Source organism: Equus quagga, chromosome 9 (genome assembly GCF_021613505.1).
Source record: "Equus quagga isolate Etosha38 chromosome 9, UCLA_HA_Equagga_1.0, whole genome shotgun sequence".
Lineage (NCBI taxonomy): Eukaryota > Metazoa > Chordata > Mammalia > Perissodactyla > Equidae > Equus > Equus quagga.
In genome coordinates this window covers 103,511,190-103,528,718 of record NC_060275.1, presented here as the reverse complement: position 1 = coordinate 103,528,718, position 17,529 = coordinate 103,511,190, and the positions used below count along the sequence as shown (strand labels likewise).

Here is a 17,529-nt window from a genome sequence, read left to right as displayed (position 1 = left end):
CTCTCTTAATAATTTTTCTTTTTACTTACCTCATTACAGGCCCCTCAAGCCTAACATTTCCCCTTCTCACTTCTTCCACTGCTCCAGTAGTACAGCTAGCCCACACCAGGATGCCTCCACTGTGACATCAACACTCACCAACAACGTGTGAATTAAATATTTGTATTCTCAGAAAAGTCACAAAAGCGTCAAGGCCAAGCCTGGTTGGGTTAGAGTTTACTCCTAGATTTTATTTTTAAATTAATCTTTTTGTCTAAGTTTGTAACAATAAAAAGTAAATTACAGTTAAACTCTGGTAGGATTTGTTTAAATGATTTAGTCACATTAATAGGCCTAATTGTTTCAACATAAAATATATGCCTTTTGAATTACAGACTAAAAATGCCTGTGGGAGTGAATACTTCATAGTCACCTGGTCTTTTTTAAAATTAATATATTGAAGGAAAATTAAAATTGCTGTCATTTTCAAGTTTTAGCGTTTCTGTTCTTAATTATTATTGGGTAGACAACTGTCCAAAAACAGGTTTATATACCTTTTTCAATTTGATGACTCCTTCTTGTGTATCTTCATCTGTGATGATGTCAAACAGATTTCCCCCATCTCCTGGAACAATATTGTATTCAATTTCTGCATTCTGTCCAAAATCAGGATCCACAGCTCTTATTCTTCCAATAGCTGAGCCAATAGGAGAAGACTCAGGAACTTTCAGATGGAAGATGCCTAATAAGACACGTATAATTTGTGTTGGCAGTAGAGTTAGTAAAGCATTTAGTAAGATTACCAGGCTTGAAAAATATAGTCTATGGAAAATAAATCCAATTTAAAACAGAATAGTGCAAAATCGAAAGGCAATTTGCTGTCAAGTTAAGGATTATAATTAGGAGTAATAACTTTGTTTTTCAATTCAATAGATCCTGTTCTGGAATTTTAATTGAGCATTAAAAATAGTAGAGTGTGTTAAATTGAAATTACTGTGAGGAAATACCTTACATAATAACAGCATCAAAATATACCTAATATCAAATGTGAAGATGAGAGTACAGATGAAACTAATTAGCACTAATACAACAGAATCTAGGATACAAGCCAGAGATAAGAAGATACATAAATAGATGATAGACAGATGATAGATAGATAGATGATAAACAGATGATAGATGATAGATAGAAGATAGATGTTTAGATATTTATAGAAAGTTAAAGTTATGTTTCCTAACATATATAAATATAAAAATAGTTGGACTATTTACTCAATCATTAAACTAAAAGTGACCTGTAAAATGATTATATGTATAGTTAAAATCTTAATCCATGACATATTTAATATAAACTATTATAGACTAATATACAGCTTATGTTTAGTAGATTTTTACTGGGTGCTTTGGTAGGTATGCTAACACACTTTTAAAATCAGGATATAAAGTTTTATCTCCCAATTTTTTTTAGTGTTGAAAAAAGTAAAGTGCTTATTTTTTACCACCAGGTGGAGCACTGACATTACTATGAATTTGATACTGAATCAGAAAAGCCTAGAAAAAGCTCTATCTATATAAAATATACCAGAATCACGAAACATTATAATATGTGACAAATATAAAAATATATACATTGCTTAAGAGTTTTCAAAAATTTTTAAGTAAAACATGAAGAAAAAGATAGTATAGGTTATTTTACTGACATCTCATCAAAGTAAACACTAATGGATTAAATAGCAGTCTGTTCAAATCAAAATATGGAAAGGAATAGAGTAGGAGGAAATAAAAATACAAAAGGAAAATTAAACACATAAATACAAAGTTTAAATTTTGATATTGACTTTTCCGTTTAAATTTCTATTAATGGATTTTGGACTGCACTTTCTCCCCTGGGGAAAGCAATCAGGGTCATTAATTTGCCTTGGACTTCTAGTTACATTTATAGAAATTAAATTAGGAAGGTCTTTAACATGTTTTTTGAATTGTGAAGTTCATTCAACAAACTGCATTACAATGTTACATTATTGGCTTCAAGAGGTATGAGAAAAAAAATAATCACACTTTGTAAAGATTCTGCAAAACAATTTCTTTTTCATTCCCAATTACTTTTAAAGTTCTTCTAGTTCTTTCGCAGTCAGGTTTAACATTTGGTAATTTCATTCGCTTTGGTAACACTCAAATCTTACCATCTGCTCCTCCCCTTCCACTCAAAAGAAGGTAGCAACCATTTGCTCTTATAATGTTAACATCAGCCTTATTTACATCCAATGGACATTATACCTCAATGGGATATTTAGTATATTAAGTCTCGGGAGAGCTAAATATTTACCTGAAGCTTGTTTGGTTCCATGTAAAAGACATAAAGTACACTTTACAGTGGTATAAAATAAGTAGCTTAATCATTAATTAGTAGTATACCTGCCTTCAAAGGGGATATGATGAATATTTCTAAAAGAACAAATTTAAAAGTTAAATAAATAAATAAACAAACATAGACAAAAAAATATTCCAAGTGGCAATAATGGAGTGTTACATAGACATTATAAAAAAACTTTGGTTAAAAAAGTCATATTAATCGATCAAACTTATAATCCAATGTTACTGCAATAAAAAAATAAGTACAACATGTATGCAAAAAAAAAAAAATCAAGCAAGCTAGCAAGTTTTCAAAGGCTAGGATCATGTTTCATTAGGTTTTATTCCCTAAACACTTAACACAGTGGCTGTCACACAGAGAGGCTCAGTATTTGTGGACTTAAAGCAGTGTTTGAATCTGAAGCAACCAGAGTAAAGAGAAAGAATAAAATTATAGGCCACATTGTATAGTCATTGTCTACGAGAAGGATAAAGACAGATATTCAAGGGGAATTCATTTGAATTCAAATAGCCAGGATTACATAAGCAGAGCCTGATGTGACTTTGCAACCTACTTTCTATAGTTTCACAATAGTCATATTAAACCTTGATCCTATTAAAGCACTCCTGAGATATTAGCAAATCCAAGGATGCCTGAATTCCTGTTTAATGTGGCAAGAAAGTGTGTGACACTGTTATGTAAAGTTGTACTGAACTTCTCACAGAAGAATTTCAAAGAAAAAGGGCAAAGCACAGAAATGTGCTATTTTTCATTTCCTTTTTTCTTCCTTTCTTAATGCTTAGTAAATAGAAAATATGATTTATCAGAAACATGACCACGTCCTTTGCTGCTCCTTGTGTGATGGTGATAAAAAACCTGAAGAAACACCAAAAGCCTTGAATCTATAGTATGATCACTCATGGTCCAATCTCATGGTACATTAATAAGTATTAGTAAAGGTCTAGAATTTTTTCCTAATAGAGCAATGGAGGCCCATGTTGAATAATGTACTGTAAATCTTCCTCTAACAGGGTATTTAGTTAGGAAACTTACGACTAAAAATTATCAAAGATATAGCTGGCAGACAGAGTTGAGAGAGATAGGAAGCTGTCAAGTATAGTGGATTTCAAATTTTAAGCACGACCAGCCGCATATGGTGGTGATGGTGGTGTGGCCTTTGGGCAGAAGGAGGGTTGGACGGAATCTTTAGGAAAATATGGGCATCTAATTTAAAAAGTTTGGGGTATTTCTGCTTACTCTGATCCATTCAAGGGGAACAACTTGAGTTTTCTCATCAAGTTTATGTTAGCTTTTCATTTGAACATTTCAAAGCAGAACTAAAAGAATCAAAAATCAAAGGAAATAATCTAGTCTGGTGTCATCACTTAGGGATTATGGGTAGTGAAGGATGAAGAATTTAGCAGAACTCTGACAGTGAGACCCTCCAATGTCAGAAGCATTTTTAAAACTCTGGAAGGTAACCTGAAGGACATCAGATAATACGAAATGTAGATGAAAGTGTCCCCTTTCTCAAGACAAGCTGCTGAGATATGAACTTTAGGTTTTATAAAAACATTTTATGAGGTCAATAACAGTAAATGTGAAGACAGCTATTCTTTGTAGCACTGTATCAATATAAGTTAAATGGCAGTTTTTTAAAAAGTTGTCAGCATGCACTATGCCCACAAATTTCCTAATTATCTAACGGCATTGGGAAACTTGTGATAAATTGAAACAGTACCATTGTCCAAAAAAGATTGACTCAATAGCATACCACTAATATACCCTACCCAAATTAAAATATAATAGAAGTCAGTGATTCACCGCTTACATCTTTCTTGTGCATTGAGGTTTTAGTATACATAAAACACACATACACTCAGCACTGAATTTCCTGTTCTTTACATAGCAGATATACATTCTAGTAAAGCCGAAGACACTCACATTCATTAAGACAAGCATTTCTGAATAAAATATTGTCGTTGGTAATAAAGTCTACACCATATGGAACAAGTCAGAGAAACTATGCATTTGTCATGTCAGATTGTTTAGGTTCTGTCGTTTTATTTCCAATGACTTGACATTTTATCATTTCTAGAAACTCAACAGCAGTAAAGCTGGGGTCATTCAGATTAATTCAAAACTGAAGTAATCTTCAGCTGTGCCAAAGTCAGATCGCTTATGATGTACTACGTCATTACACTGCCGTCATCTTCCAGGCGTGCTACTTTTGATGCATATGAAATATCTTAATGGCACTACCTGTACAACACAGATTAAGAAATAAAACTGGTGACAAGAAATTGTTCACAGAGTCAATAAGAATATATACTTACATATTCATCAAATACATATCCTATGCTTGCCAAAATAACCGTGTTCCCATGGAAAAGGAGAAAATTGCATGCAGTGAACTAAAGTGGAATCATAGTGATCAAATTCTACAACTTCTTGCAGATAATGTTCCCTGTTAATTCCAAAGGTAAAAACATCTGTTGCTCAGTTATAATCTAAGTGAGCATCTTCTCAGTGACTATGCTGTTTAAAAAATTACACTTTGATTATCTGGGCTCACACTGGGTGTGTGTATTTGTCAGGGGGCATTCATTGATAACTAAGGATAAAGAATATACAATATATTTTCCTTCCTTTTTTCTCTGAGCAAATTTCCAAGTATAGATGAAAACACCAGAAGAGATATATTTACTCAACAAAATATAAATGAATATGTTACAATTTGTTTAGAAATAATAATTATTTTGAATAATTATTTATTATGGCCTGAATAAATATATTAAGTGAATGAATGATTTATACAATACTGTAACAACATTCAGCCATAAGAATAGCATAAAAGGAAGATGGAATGATCCATTACCAATTCTCTTTTGACATACATTTTATGCTGATAATAATAACTAATTTAAAGTTACTCAAAAATAATGTATGAGGTCAATGTTCAGCTGCACATAAAACTTACCTATCCATGGCAAGTAACTAATTTGGAGAGAATTAGTATGTAAAAATACTAGAAATTTTGGAAGGTTTAAGTAGAAATTATTTCAAATTGATAAGAATGTTAAACACTTTTAAGAACTTGAAAACATATGTTTGAGGCCACCTAAATAGACAATTACTTGAAGTACTACATTTAAACTTTAGAAAATAAATAGAATAAATATAAAATGAATGTTACCACAAAACTGTTGATTCAGTGATTGCATTCAGATATTAAATTGCTAAAACAGTGATCCTGCATGTGTGTGTGCATGTGTTTACCATCTAATTAAATAGAAATAAATATCGCTTTATCAATATTTTGTTGTTTTAATTTAGTAAGCAAATATAATAGCACACAAAATGATTTCACCATATCTGAATAAAATCAAAAGGAAACGAAAGCAAACAACATGTCTGTATGACTAAAAAGGAACTTTATATAAACTGTGTGCCTATTATAACCTCTTATTAGCTCTGTGACCTTGGGCAAAACAGTTAATCTTTCTTTTCCTGATCCTTAAAATTGATGTAATGATAATAGTAATATTATTATTATTACGTCTGCATTATAGATCGGTTTTTATAAGTCATTTATACAATAGTGCATGAATCTCCATAAGTAATATCTATTATTACTGGCTATTTTTTAAATAGTATGTTTCTAGATAATCTCTACATCTATGTTACAATATTTTCCTGTAGGAATGGCAATAGTTAATAGGAAACTGCCTATAGAGGTGTGGAGATAAAAGAAAGGGAAGTGTTTAAAGAGTTCTGAAAAGTCATTCTGATTTAAATGAAACATTTTTCCCATATCTTGAAAATTGGAGGATTCAGGAATAAAAATATTTTGATGGCTGAAGAACGTTTTATGCCCTCTATTTCTTCAAAAGCCTCAAGCTATGAGTATTTTCAATAATTTCAAATTAAAGTAACAGAAATAGAGTCCACAAGGAAGAACTCTCCTGATAACGAAGTTGGATTCAAGCTGGATTTTAGTAAGTGTACTAAATACAGTGAATGGAATCTCTCAACAACGACAGAGAAATCCACTCTGGCTCATTCTTGGGATGAATCTAGGATGAACAAATTTTTGGAAGTGTCCAGTATTTGGCATCAAGAGGTTTACCGTGTTGGCTAAATTACTTCACCTTTATAAAGGCTGTAATTTCCCAATCTAGATTTTAATTAACCATATACGTGAATATGAATTGCAACGCACACAATATCCACCATAATAGTGGATAAAGTTTTATAAATTATATTTATTGATAACAATATTTCTTTTCTCTGAGCAATGAGAAATTCATTTCTCTAAACTTTCTAGTTCTGAACAGCCAAACACGACACAAAAATTTGGGGCTAGATATTGAGTTGTTCTTTTTAAATTCTCTTCGGATAGTAGATTAATTGTTATGTCTTCCAATAACTCAGATTATTGATATTTAATTCAACTACAATTCTTTAGTGACATCCTCCACAGAATGATGAAGAAAACACAAACAAAAGACTGTGTTTATCCTGACGGCGAGTATAGTCTAGTGGGGGAGGGAGACATTAATTAAACAATCAAAGTAAAATTGCAAAGTGACATCACTGCTCTGAGGGAAAGTTACACAATTCTATTCACTTTTTATAACATTTAAGCTGAGAATTTGAACTGAGTCAACTGGGTGATGTTGGCCCTGTAAGGTCAGCTAGTAAAAAATATTCCAAATATGGGTAACCATATGACAAAGCTGATATGATCATAACCTCCTGCCTTCCCATTTTGTTTGTTCAATTACTACCACTACAACCTATCAACTTTAATATCAGAAATTGATGTAACATAAGCATATATTTTATATAAAGTAATCTCAACTTTGCTATCAAATTTAAATACTTTAGGGCCAGTCCCAGTGGCCTAATGGTTAAATTCAGCATGCTCTGCTTTGGCAGCCCAAGTTTAGTTCCCGGGTGCCGACCTACACTGCTCTGCTAGTGGACATACTGTGGTGGTAGCCCACAGACTCAAAAGTAGAGGAAGATCAGCACAGAGGTCAGCTCAGGGTGAATCTTCCTCAGGAAAAAAAGAAAAGAAAAGAAAATTTAAATACTTTAATATTAATTAATATTAGTATATTAATCTCTCTACATTCAACAATCCATTATCATTTCTTTCCCTGTCTTCTTTCCTCATCCAACTGAAACACATTTTATTATTTCAATTAACCTATGGCCTATATATCTTGCCCATGTCCTTTTGTTGCTGCAATCTGGCAAAACTCAACCCTTCATAGTGATAACTATCCTCATTCTCAAGAATGAGGCATGGTTGACTGAGGAAATTCAAAGAGATGCAGCTAGGAATCACTATAAATTTTGATCATTAACCTCAAATGCACCTTCAAGATTGGTTGCAAAGGATACAAACTTGCAAAGGTTTCCGTCCTCCATGACTTCTCTTTTAAGCTGATCTACTCTCCACACACCTCTCCTCTACCATTTTTACTACTTCCTTTCTCAGTTGCTGACCTTGTCTTGTATGTCACAGAAAGAACAAACTCATTACATAGGAGATTACTCAGCTTCTGAACCTTCAAACAATCCCGCATCAGTGTTACTATTAGCTTGGAAAAGCACAACATGCAAGATGTAATAAAAACATGGCTTTTTTCAAGGCCAGTCCTGGTGGCCTAAGGGTTAAGTTTGGTGTGCTCCACTTGAGCAGCCCAGGTTTGGTTCCTGGGCACAGACCTACACCACTTTTCTGTCAGTGGCCATGCTGTGGTGGTGGCTCTCATAAAAAAATAAATAAATAAATAAATAAAAAGGAAGATTGGCAGCCAATGTTAGCTCAGGATGAATTTTCTGCAGCAAAAAAATAAAATAAAAAGTTTTTTTCTTTGTCTCTCTCAGCTCCTTTAGACTTTATTCAGTGAGGATAAGCTTTGTCTTTTCTTGCATGAAGACTATGGTGAACCAATGATGTTTCTCCTTATCTTTAAATAATAGACAGTCTTTCGTTCACTTTAATTCCCAACATCTAGATTTGGAAATTAGAAATTCCCAACGCATCATATTAATTAGTACTTTGCTCCTTATGCAAAGTAAGACTTCTGTCTGCCAGCCCGCCTCAAGTCAACCTGGGCCAACAGCAGATGGGACTTCATTTAGCGTATGGATGGTTTGGCAGGCTTGCCTCTGTCTCGCCATTCACTTGCCAGGGATGTTTTCACCTCACCTTAGGAGGCAGCAAAGCCAGAGGATTGGGCTGTTTTTACTTGAATTGATAGTTTTTGCCTCTCAGAGAGTGACTCTCCCAGTGGCACTTTTGGGAGACTCTTGGAAGCCTCTCCAACTACACACTCTATGATAAAGACTTTGCCCCTGCTTTGATGCAACATTCCCCATAGTCTCTGGATCTCCAAATGATCCATTCCACACACAGATTCTCCCTAGGAGGAAAATCTCTTTGGTAGGACTTAAAGCTACTCTGGAATATTTTTCCCTTCTGCTTACACATTCCTAACCCCTCCTCCTGTTATCTTGGAATTACTTTTCCAAACAAAGCCTTGTGCATCTGTCTCTGCTCTTTCCAAAGACGTTTTCAGTATCTTAAGCATGAGGCAGGCACCCGTCCATGCATTTCTCCTATTTTCTGGGAAAGTATATTGGACTTTATTGTTGGTCCTTGTTGAAGGGAAAGCTCCCTTTACCAGACCTGAGATGAGAAAGAAGGGCATCCCTACCCTTACTTTTATTAGATGGGGACTCAGCAGGGCTTTCTCCAAATAAATCCCCCCTGCAAAATTCTCCGTCCATTCCACACTCTCTATAAAAGTAATTAAAAAGGGTACAAATAGCCTTGCTGGGATTGAGGACTTCAAGAGTCTTAAATACATCCTGACATTCCTATTGTGAATTCTGAATTGTGTTCTGGGATCCTCCTTGGCTATGCGGTATCCATTGCATCTTAACTTCCAATAGAAACTTCATATGAACCTATTGTTATATCTGTAAGACTTCCTCCTGCTTCTCTCAAGTTTCAATTGAGGTATCCTTCTGTTTCCTCTTTCTAAACTCCAGCAATTTGTACATATTGTACTGTTTATTAAAGAGTCTATCTTCTCTGCATTCAATATTTTTTTCTTAAATGAGATATTCCCAAGAGGAGAAAAACTGCTCATATTTGATCATATTACAAAAATTTTCCCTTATGCCAAAATCTGATTCCAGCTAACTCCTTAATTTTCTCTTTCTCTCCTAACCAAACTTCTCAAAGACAGTCGCTGTCACCCGTGCCTACCTAACAATCACTCCAGAAGCAGCTTTAACCTGGTTTCTGAACCCAGCATTCTATCAAAACAGTTTCCCCTGAGATTTCCATGACATCTGTGTCACTAAATCAAGTGACGACTTCTCAGCAGCATTCAACACTCTTGTTCTTCTGCTTTCCTGAAGCACATTTCTCCTTAACATCTGTGACACTCTACAGTTCTAGTTTTCTCCCACCTCATAGCTTGTTCCTTCTTAGCTTCCTTTGTTGGCATTTTCAAAGAGGATCTAGATAAGTGATTCCCAAAGTTGACTACATACTGGCATCATATGAAAAGTTAAAAAAAAACAGAAAGGCTGAAGCCTAGGGGCCACCTAAGAGATTCCAATTTAATTGTTCTGAGTTTAGACCTGAACAAAAGAATTGATTAAATTCCTCCTGTGGTACTTTGCAATCATGGTTAAGAACCATTGTTTCTGGCTGTGTTTATCCAGGTTTTTCTCATCCCAGGTAATTTCATCTACCCGTTTGACTTCATTTACTATCTTTATGCTAAACATTCTTTATATTTCAACTCCAGTATATATATGTATTTTGAGTCTCATTCATACTTGGTAAAACATTATCTTATTCCAAAACTTCACTTATATATCTCTAAGCTATCTCAGCCTTGACATATTCAAAACTGAGTTTACTGACTTGCCATGCCCCTAGAAGAAGACTTCTAATATCCACTGTCTCAGCAGTAGTATTACCATCTCACCAGTTCCAAAAACTAAAATCCCAGTCTCCACAGCAAATTCATTAGTATTGTTGATTTTTCACCTCCTCAATTCATTCAGATCTAACCACACATTGCCGTTTTTCACAATTACCATCGGCACCACCATCACAGAGTCAATGACTCACACTCCTTGTCTGTATCACTACGGGTATTTGCTACCTGGTTTTCCTGTCTCCTCTCCTCACTCTCTCCATTTGCAATCTCTTCTTCATGCTGTGCTGCAAGGATAGAAGGGGTCATTTCTATCTTTCTCAGGTAGAATCTATTTCTTTTGTTATGGAGAAGACTGATGTGAGAAAATATATGAACTTATAGAAAATCTATGAGTGTCAACATGAAAGAAAGAAAGAACTTTTGAAATAGAGATTACTCTTAAGTAGAATAGATAAATGTTATTATATATATATTATATTATATATTATTAGCAACTATTGGTACAGTGCTTTATATTTCCCAGGCATGTTTCTAAGCACTTTCCCATTATTAACTAATTTTATCTTCACATTAAGACTGTCATATAGATACTATTATTATAATTCTCAGTGAGTAATGTCCTACCAAATATTTAATGATCAGATCAAAGGAGGGAGGGAGAACAGATGTAAGTCCTGATTTTTAATGTATGTCAATTTTCTGTGGTGTAAAAATTTCCACCGTGGCTGATTTCAAGCCAACGTGACATCACTGAACACAGAGTTGGAAGGACATGTGCACAATTGTTTCTGAGGATCTGATAGAGCCAGCTCCAGGACATCACTCTACCAGTCTGAAGATAAGGAAATGGTGCATATAACTAGTTACTTACAGGCAGTGAGATGATCCAATGAAGTGGCATCTCTGATTTAAACTACAGTCCCTCATTTGGTCTGCTCATTTCACTTCCTTGGTTTTACTGCCTGAATGTCATTCAAATGGAGACAATATTGGGTCAAAAAATAAGCTCCTTTAAAATGCAAATAATTCAACATTCTAATTTCAGCTACGCTTGATGAATGCAAATTCCAACTAAGGGTGGATTGAGTGGGTTGCCTAGATTTGGGAAAAATTTCTCTTTTCAGTGCTTAGAGAACAAAATCAATGTAGCTATACAGAAAAGAGCATGTAAGAGTTCTGGGAAGGGGATGTGGCTTTAAAATTAAAATGACTTCTACATCTGCACCCAAGAAGGGAAGGAAAATTTATTACATCTCTTTCTATCCTTCCAATTCTCCTTTCCTTATTACGTAGCTACCAGCTTTCAAGTACAGATTGTTATGTTGAATACTATAGTTCTACTAACTTGAAGGTTCAATAAACACATACCTGTATTTCCTCGAAAAATAATTGCTTTTTATAGCATATCTTTTTTCAAGAGATTGCGTTGGAAATTCCAACCAAACCAATTCCAAATGAGCTATGGAACACAACCCACTTGCATTAATTAACGAATGCCAGAATAAAGTGTTTCTGATTCTCAAAAATATGTATGCTTAAAATATGTGATTTATATAACCACTATCCCATTACATAATAGTAAATGTGATGGAGATCTTGGCAAGAGTTCACCTTTCCAGTGCATCAATAACTTTCCATTGTTTACCTATTTTATGGAGTACATTAATATTCCTTAAAACCTCCATTAAATATGGAAACCTTTCTTTGGTCTTTGTCCATGTATCTAACAAAATACGGTAGGTAGATAGTTCTCAGTGATATTGCCCAATAATTTCATGAAAATATGCAACACTAGAAGTCTTATTACAAATTATAAATAAATTTGACACCTTGTAAACTAAGCTCCTGAAAAATGTTTGGAATTCAAATTCACCTGGGAATATTTATTTACCCAAAGCTTAGAGTTTCAGCAGATTTTTTCTGAAACATTATGAGAGTAGTCTGGAAAGTGAAATTTAGTAACAGTCTCTTCCCACTTAATATTTTGGTTTCTTTTAGCCCAAACTAATTCTTTTGGTAGCATTCAATTCATTGATCTACAAATTTTATTTCTGAATATTCATCATATATTCATGTATCATGTATATACACAATGGTTGAAATTTTCTGTCGTCTGTATTATATAATTTGAATACTCTCTGTGCCTTTTCTATTTTGTTGCTTATGCTTAAAATGTTTCACTTGCCTACCACTCCTCATCTCTCTCTATATAAATTCTATTTCCCATTCTTGCAGGGCAACTTAAAGCCATTTCTTGATGAAAATTTTTCTTGTCTTTGGGCTTCCACTTTTCACAATTCTATGCATGCAATCCTTTAAATAATATACCACATTTTTGCAATGACCTAAATATTTCAATACACATTTGCTCTCCCACTGACTAAGTCTTGCTACAGGTTTCAGAAATCAAAGTGGATGTTATTTTCTCCAAAATCCACTCAGATCTCCTCTGTAATGATTTGGGTGTCCTTATACATTTACATGTCATTGTGTGCATTTCTCTATCATCTGATTTTAATTAGTATTATTGCCCATTAACTTAAGAGTCTCCCCATTATACACTGGGCTGCTTGAGGGAAGAGGTTAAAAATTTGTATCTCCTATGCATTACCAAAAAAGTAATGTAGTCTTTTTTATATTTACCTCAATAAAACTAGTGATCAATGAAACATTACTCATTAATGATATAATTTTTTGTGTTTGATATCTTTTAATAAAACAAATTTCTTATGTATCAAATGTTTTGTTTCCATGGTTTTTATTAAGGCTTAAATTTGGTTTAGTTCTCATAAAGGTATACTTTATTTATTTATTTATTTTTTTGAGGAAGATTAGCCCTGAGCTAACATCTGTCACTAACCTTCTTCTTTTTGCTGAGGAAGACTGGCCCTGAGCTAGCATCCGTGTCCATCTTCCTCTACTTTATATGTGGGATGCCTGCCACAGCATGGCTTGCCAAGCGGTGTGTAGGTCCAGACCCGGGATCCAAACTAGTGAACCCCGGGCCGTGGAAACAGAACATGCGAAGTTAACTGCTGCATCCCCAGGCCAGCCCCAAAAAATACTTTAGAACTCCAATTTCCTTGCCTATATAAACGTTAAGACCAGTAACAAGGCAAATATGAAAAAGAGAAACTTAAATCACGTGAAATAAACAGTGAATTTAAGAGCTTTCACAATTTTCTAATCTATGATTAAAATTTGCCGCCGTTAGAAATCTATGTATTAAAGGTTTGAGGTGGTTATATTTAAGGTTCTCTTCGTATCTCTGTTCATTCCCCTTCCTGTATTTCCTCATACACAAAATTTAAAGAGAGTTGTGTCTTCTTTAATCTGATTAATTTTATCCATGTCTCAGACCTCATTTATCACCTCTGTTTGTCTCTTAGAAATACTGCTTCGACCCTGACTTCTTTTTGAGGATCCTTGGATTTCCAACCCTCTGCTCTCACCTCCACTCAAATTTCAGCATATTAACAGAGAACCCATCTTCCTGTTTAAATCACTTCTTCACATGCTCTTTATCTTACTTACCTCTGGATCCAATAGATCGCAAAGTCCTTTCCATTCTGCTACTGAAACATCTCTCAATTCTGACTCCACTTCTCTATTCCAAACAATTGCCTTGGCTTTGCTCCATATCTACTCTCTATTTCAGTCTTTACCAAGTTATTAAAGTTATGTTTTTAACATATTTATGTATGATATTGCCCCTCTACTCAAAAGCACAAGTACATATTTAAATATAAGTTTATATTTCAGGATTATGGCAGTCTGTAATCAACATCTTTTTTTCAATCTGTTAAATTCTTATTGCACATTTCTTCCCAAATGCTGTGTTCTTCATAAATATTTTCCTAATAATCCCTGTTAGATCTAATTACCATATCCTATTTATGCCAATAGTTATTCTGATCATAGTCCTATTTTGGAATTTTATTGTGGTTATAATATATTTATATATCTAGATATTTGTCTTATGGAGTGCATTATTGGCTGTGAAAAGTAACTATGTATTAATCAATTCATCTCTCTTAAGAATCAAGAACAAGTGTCAATAAATATATATATATATTTGATTATATAAAAATTGCAGGAATTTTTATTTGGTTATTAATGTCACATCAAGCAAATAGGACTTCATAGATTAGCTTAATCTTACAAGAGTCTTTTATCCAGGCCAAAGTAAAATGAAATCAGAATATTGAAATTTAAATCAATACAGTTGTTGTAAATGGCCAAGGTTAGAGACAATATTGTTTTGGTGTTAGAATTATTTTGTATTCCCCTCTCAAGAATTTCTTTGGCGTTACAAGTTTTGAAACTGATTTTTCCATGTTCGTAAAATGTACATAATCTATCCTAAGATTTTGATTTTTTTTTTCTGTTGGTAAGACCAGCTATGAATGTAGGCACGAGCTATTTCTTGAGCTATTTCTCTATTCAATTTATGTTTGGTTGTATGTTAATTGGGAATTCTGTTAAAGCAAAAGCAGAAGTGACAAAGGAATAATATAAGAAGGGAATATAACACACTAGGTGGAGAGATACAAAGGAGATACGGGGATGAGGTTGAAAAGAGGGAGGGAGGAAAACGTGGAAGTGGGGAGAAGAGAAAAGTAAACACTTTGACCGCTAGATACTTCAATTGTATTATTTTACTTAAGTCTCCCAGAAGCACAGTATATTATTATTAAGACAGCTATATAACTTATTATCCAACCAGAGCCACCTTTGAGAGTAAAAGGAATCACTACTAGTAATTAATTTGGGACCACAAGTGTAAACTGGAACTATCTAGGAAACCAGGATATGTGGTCACCCTATTTACTATCTTAATCTGATGGTGTAAAAACATGAGACAGTGCGAGTTTGTTTAGCTTACTCAGGCCCCAGAGACTAAATGGTAGAGCTGAGCTTTCCATCAGTACCTTCCCCAAAGCCGAGGCTCTCTCTGTTCTACAAATCACTTTACAAACACAAGAATACCCACAGACACTTGAAGAGAATGACTTCTCAGCTTTGATTAGTGGAGCAGTGGGTTGAATGCCCCACGTTTCCATTCAGGGCTCCTCCTCCTACCAAATGGCTCAATTCTGGTGTTAGAAGAAGCAGTAATCTATATTTTCATAAACATGAATATTTAAAAATCACAGCTTTAACGAGTTACCCCATTATGTTCTGCAGGATCACACATGTAACTACATAGTATCTGCTCCCATCCCTTACTATCTCTTTTACTTTCAATTTCCTCGTTTAAAAGTTGTATAAATAAACAAAACCTACTCATAAGGATTAGAGAAGTTAATATCCAGCTTTAATGGTGCCTTTACGTAGTACAGGCGCAACAAATGTTACCTGCTCTTCTCACTGTTATCGTCACCACGCTCTGTAAAGAGAAGTGGCAAGCGGACCACCTAGGGAAAAGCTTGGACCTGGCTAATTCAGTTCTAGCAGGCAAACGCAGAAAAGTAGAGTGAGAACTTGTGAACTTGAAGAGTGAATAAGTGAAAAAGAGGTATGTATGGATTGCAGCCAGAGGCCTAGAGGTTTTATTATTACTTAAGTCAGTTCAGTTCTGTTACTGGTATCTACTTCCTTGCTCTGATTGACAGGAAGTTGTTACAAGAGATATTTTTCTCCTATTTTGGCAGGAAAACTAGAAGCTGTGGATGAGGGAACTCTCGCATTTAGATTTTCTTATGTGTTAAGTTATTTGTCTGTTTAGGAACCTATAAGTTTTATTATATTATAGGTAAATTCTCACATTTGAGTTGTGGATTATACAATGCCAACACATTCAAGCCACCTACATTTTAATTTTTCAAAATGCATCATATCTGAGCTGGAAAGTACACAGATTAATATTAACAAATATTTTAAATATTTGTAGGGCCTATAATCTTTAGACACTATTATTATTGTTGGTTATGTTGGTAAGCTTAAGCACATATTTTTAATATCACTTCAGTTTAAAACTTTGTTTAATGTGGTTCATGAAAATAATTTAAAACTAAGAGTCAGATTTCCTAAAGACCCATAGATGTTGTAGCTCATAAGCTCAGTTCTTCTGCAAATTGGGTAATGAGGCCTTAGAGCAACCAGGCCACAATCTTTGCCCTTTGCCAGATATGGAAAATGACCAAGTGAGTCGTCAAAAGGTTTCAGCATTATTTAAAAAGATTCATGCTCTCATTAGCAAAACACAATGTATTATTAATGTGACAATCATAGCAATGAGAAATGATTTTAAAATTATGTTTTTTGTTTGCTTACGTCTGCCTACATAGAGTCTAGTGAAACTCGCTATTCCCCTCTCATGAGTGAATCTCAGAGTTTTCACTGAGCTTGCATTGAAATTGGCTTCAGTTCAGTTTTAGACTCAAAGCATCAGTATCTGACATTTGCAAGCTCTTTGGAAGACTTTAAACAAGACATATGACTGTATGTGAGTGTTTAATTAAAAAAATGCTTTTCAAAAGACTTAGTTTAAAATGAGTAAATTTTCATACTCACTCTCCATCCAAATATATCTGTAGGAATAGGATTTTGCATGAATAAAAATAATTCTCATGAGACACGATAATTAACTCATTACCTCTATTTAGTGAATAATGAGAATGCCTTCTCAGAGAACAAACACTTGCTGCTTCATCACAATAACCCAGTGATTTCCAAATTTTCCCTGCAAGCTCCCTATGTCAGGATCTACCAGAACACTTATTTAAAATTCAGACTTCTGGATCCAAGCTATGTCAATTGAAACAGAACTTCCATCACTTGGGGCACAGGATCTCAAGGGACTCCTAAGACAAACACAATTTGAGAACCACTGAAAGAACAACTTGTGAATAAGACGCAGATTATTATTTGCCTGCCTTGTCTTCAGGAAATAGTTATTTCTTATTCGTTTCTATCGAAGTAGACAAAGACCCATTTGGGAATTAAACCAGAAGCATTTATTCCATTTAGTAAAAAGCTAGTCTTATAATGTGCCCTGGCTTATTTTTCAAGAATAGGAATAGAGTGTTCAAAAGTGATGACTCATGCCTGCAACCGATATGAGACCGAGCTAATAACTGAATATAAGCTCTTTCTTTAACTTTTTTAAATCTCTTAGATTTACAATTCATTTTTTATGCTTATTAAATGTTTCCCACAAATGAGGAGTGTATGTATATATAATATATGTAAATATGTGTATATAATATATATAAAT

General features: G+C 34.1%; 1 protein-coding gene across 1 annotated transcript in view; it reads right to left on the bottom strand.

Annotated features, from left to right (window-relative positions):
• Positions 1 to 17,529, bottom strand: part of CDH12 (cadherin 12) — a 273,039-nt gene that overhangs the window by 59,121 nt on the left and 196,389 nt on the right. Inside the window, exon 5 of the mRNA XM_046672150.1 lies at positions 534 to 721. Within this exon, the coding sequence (XP_046528106.1) occupies positions 534 to 721 (188 nt within the window). The remainder of the gene's footprint in view (positions 1 to 533; positions 722 to 17,529) is intronic.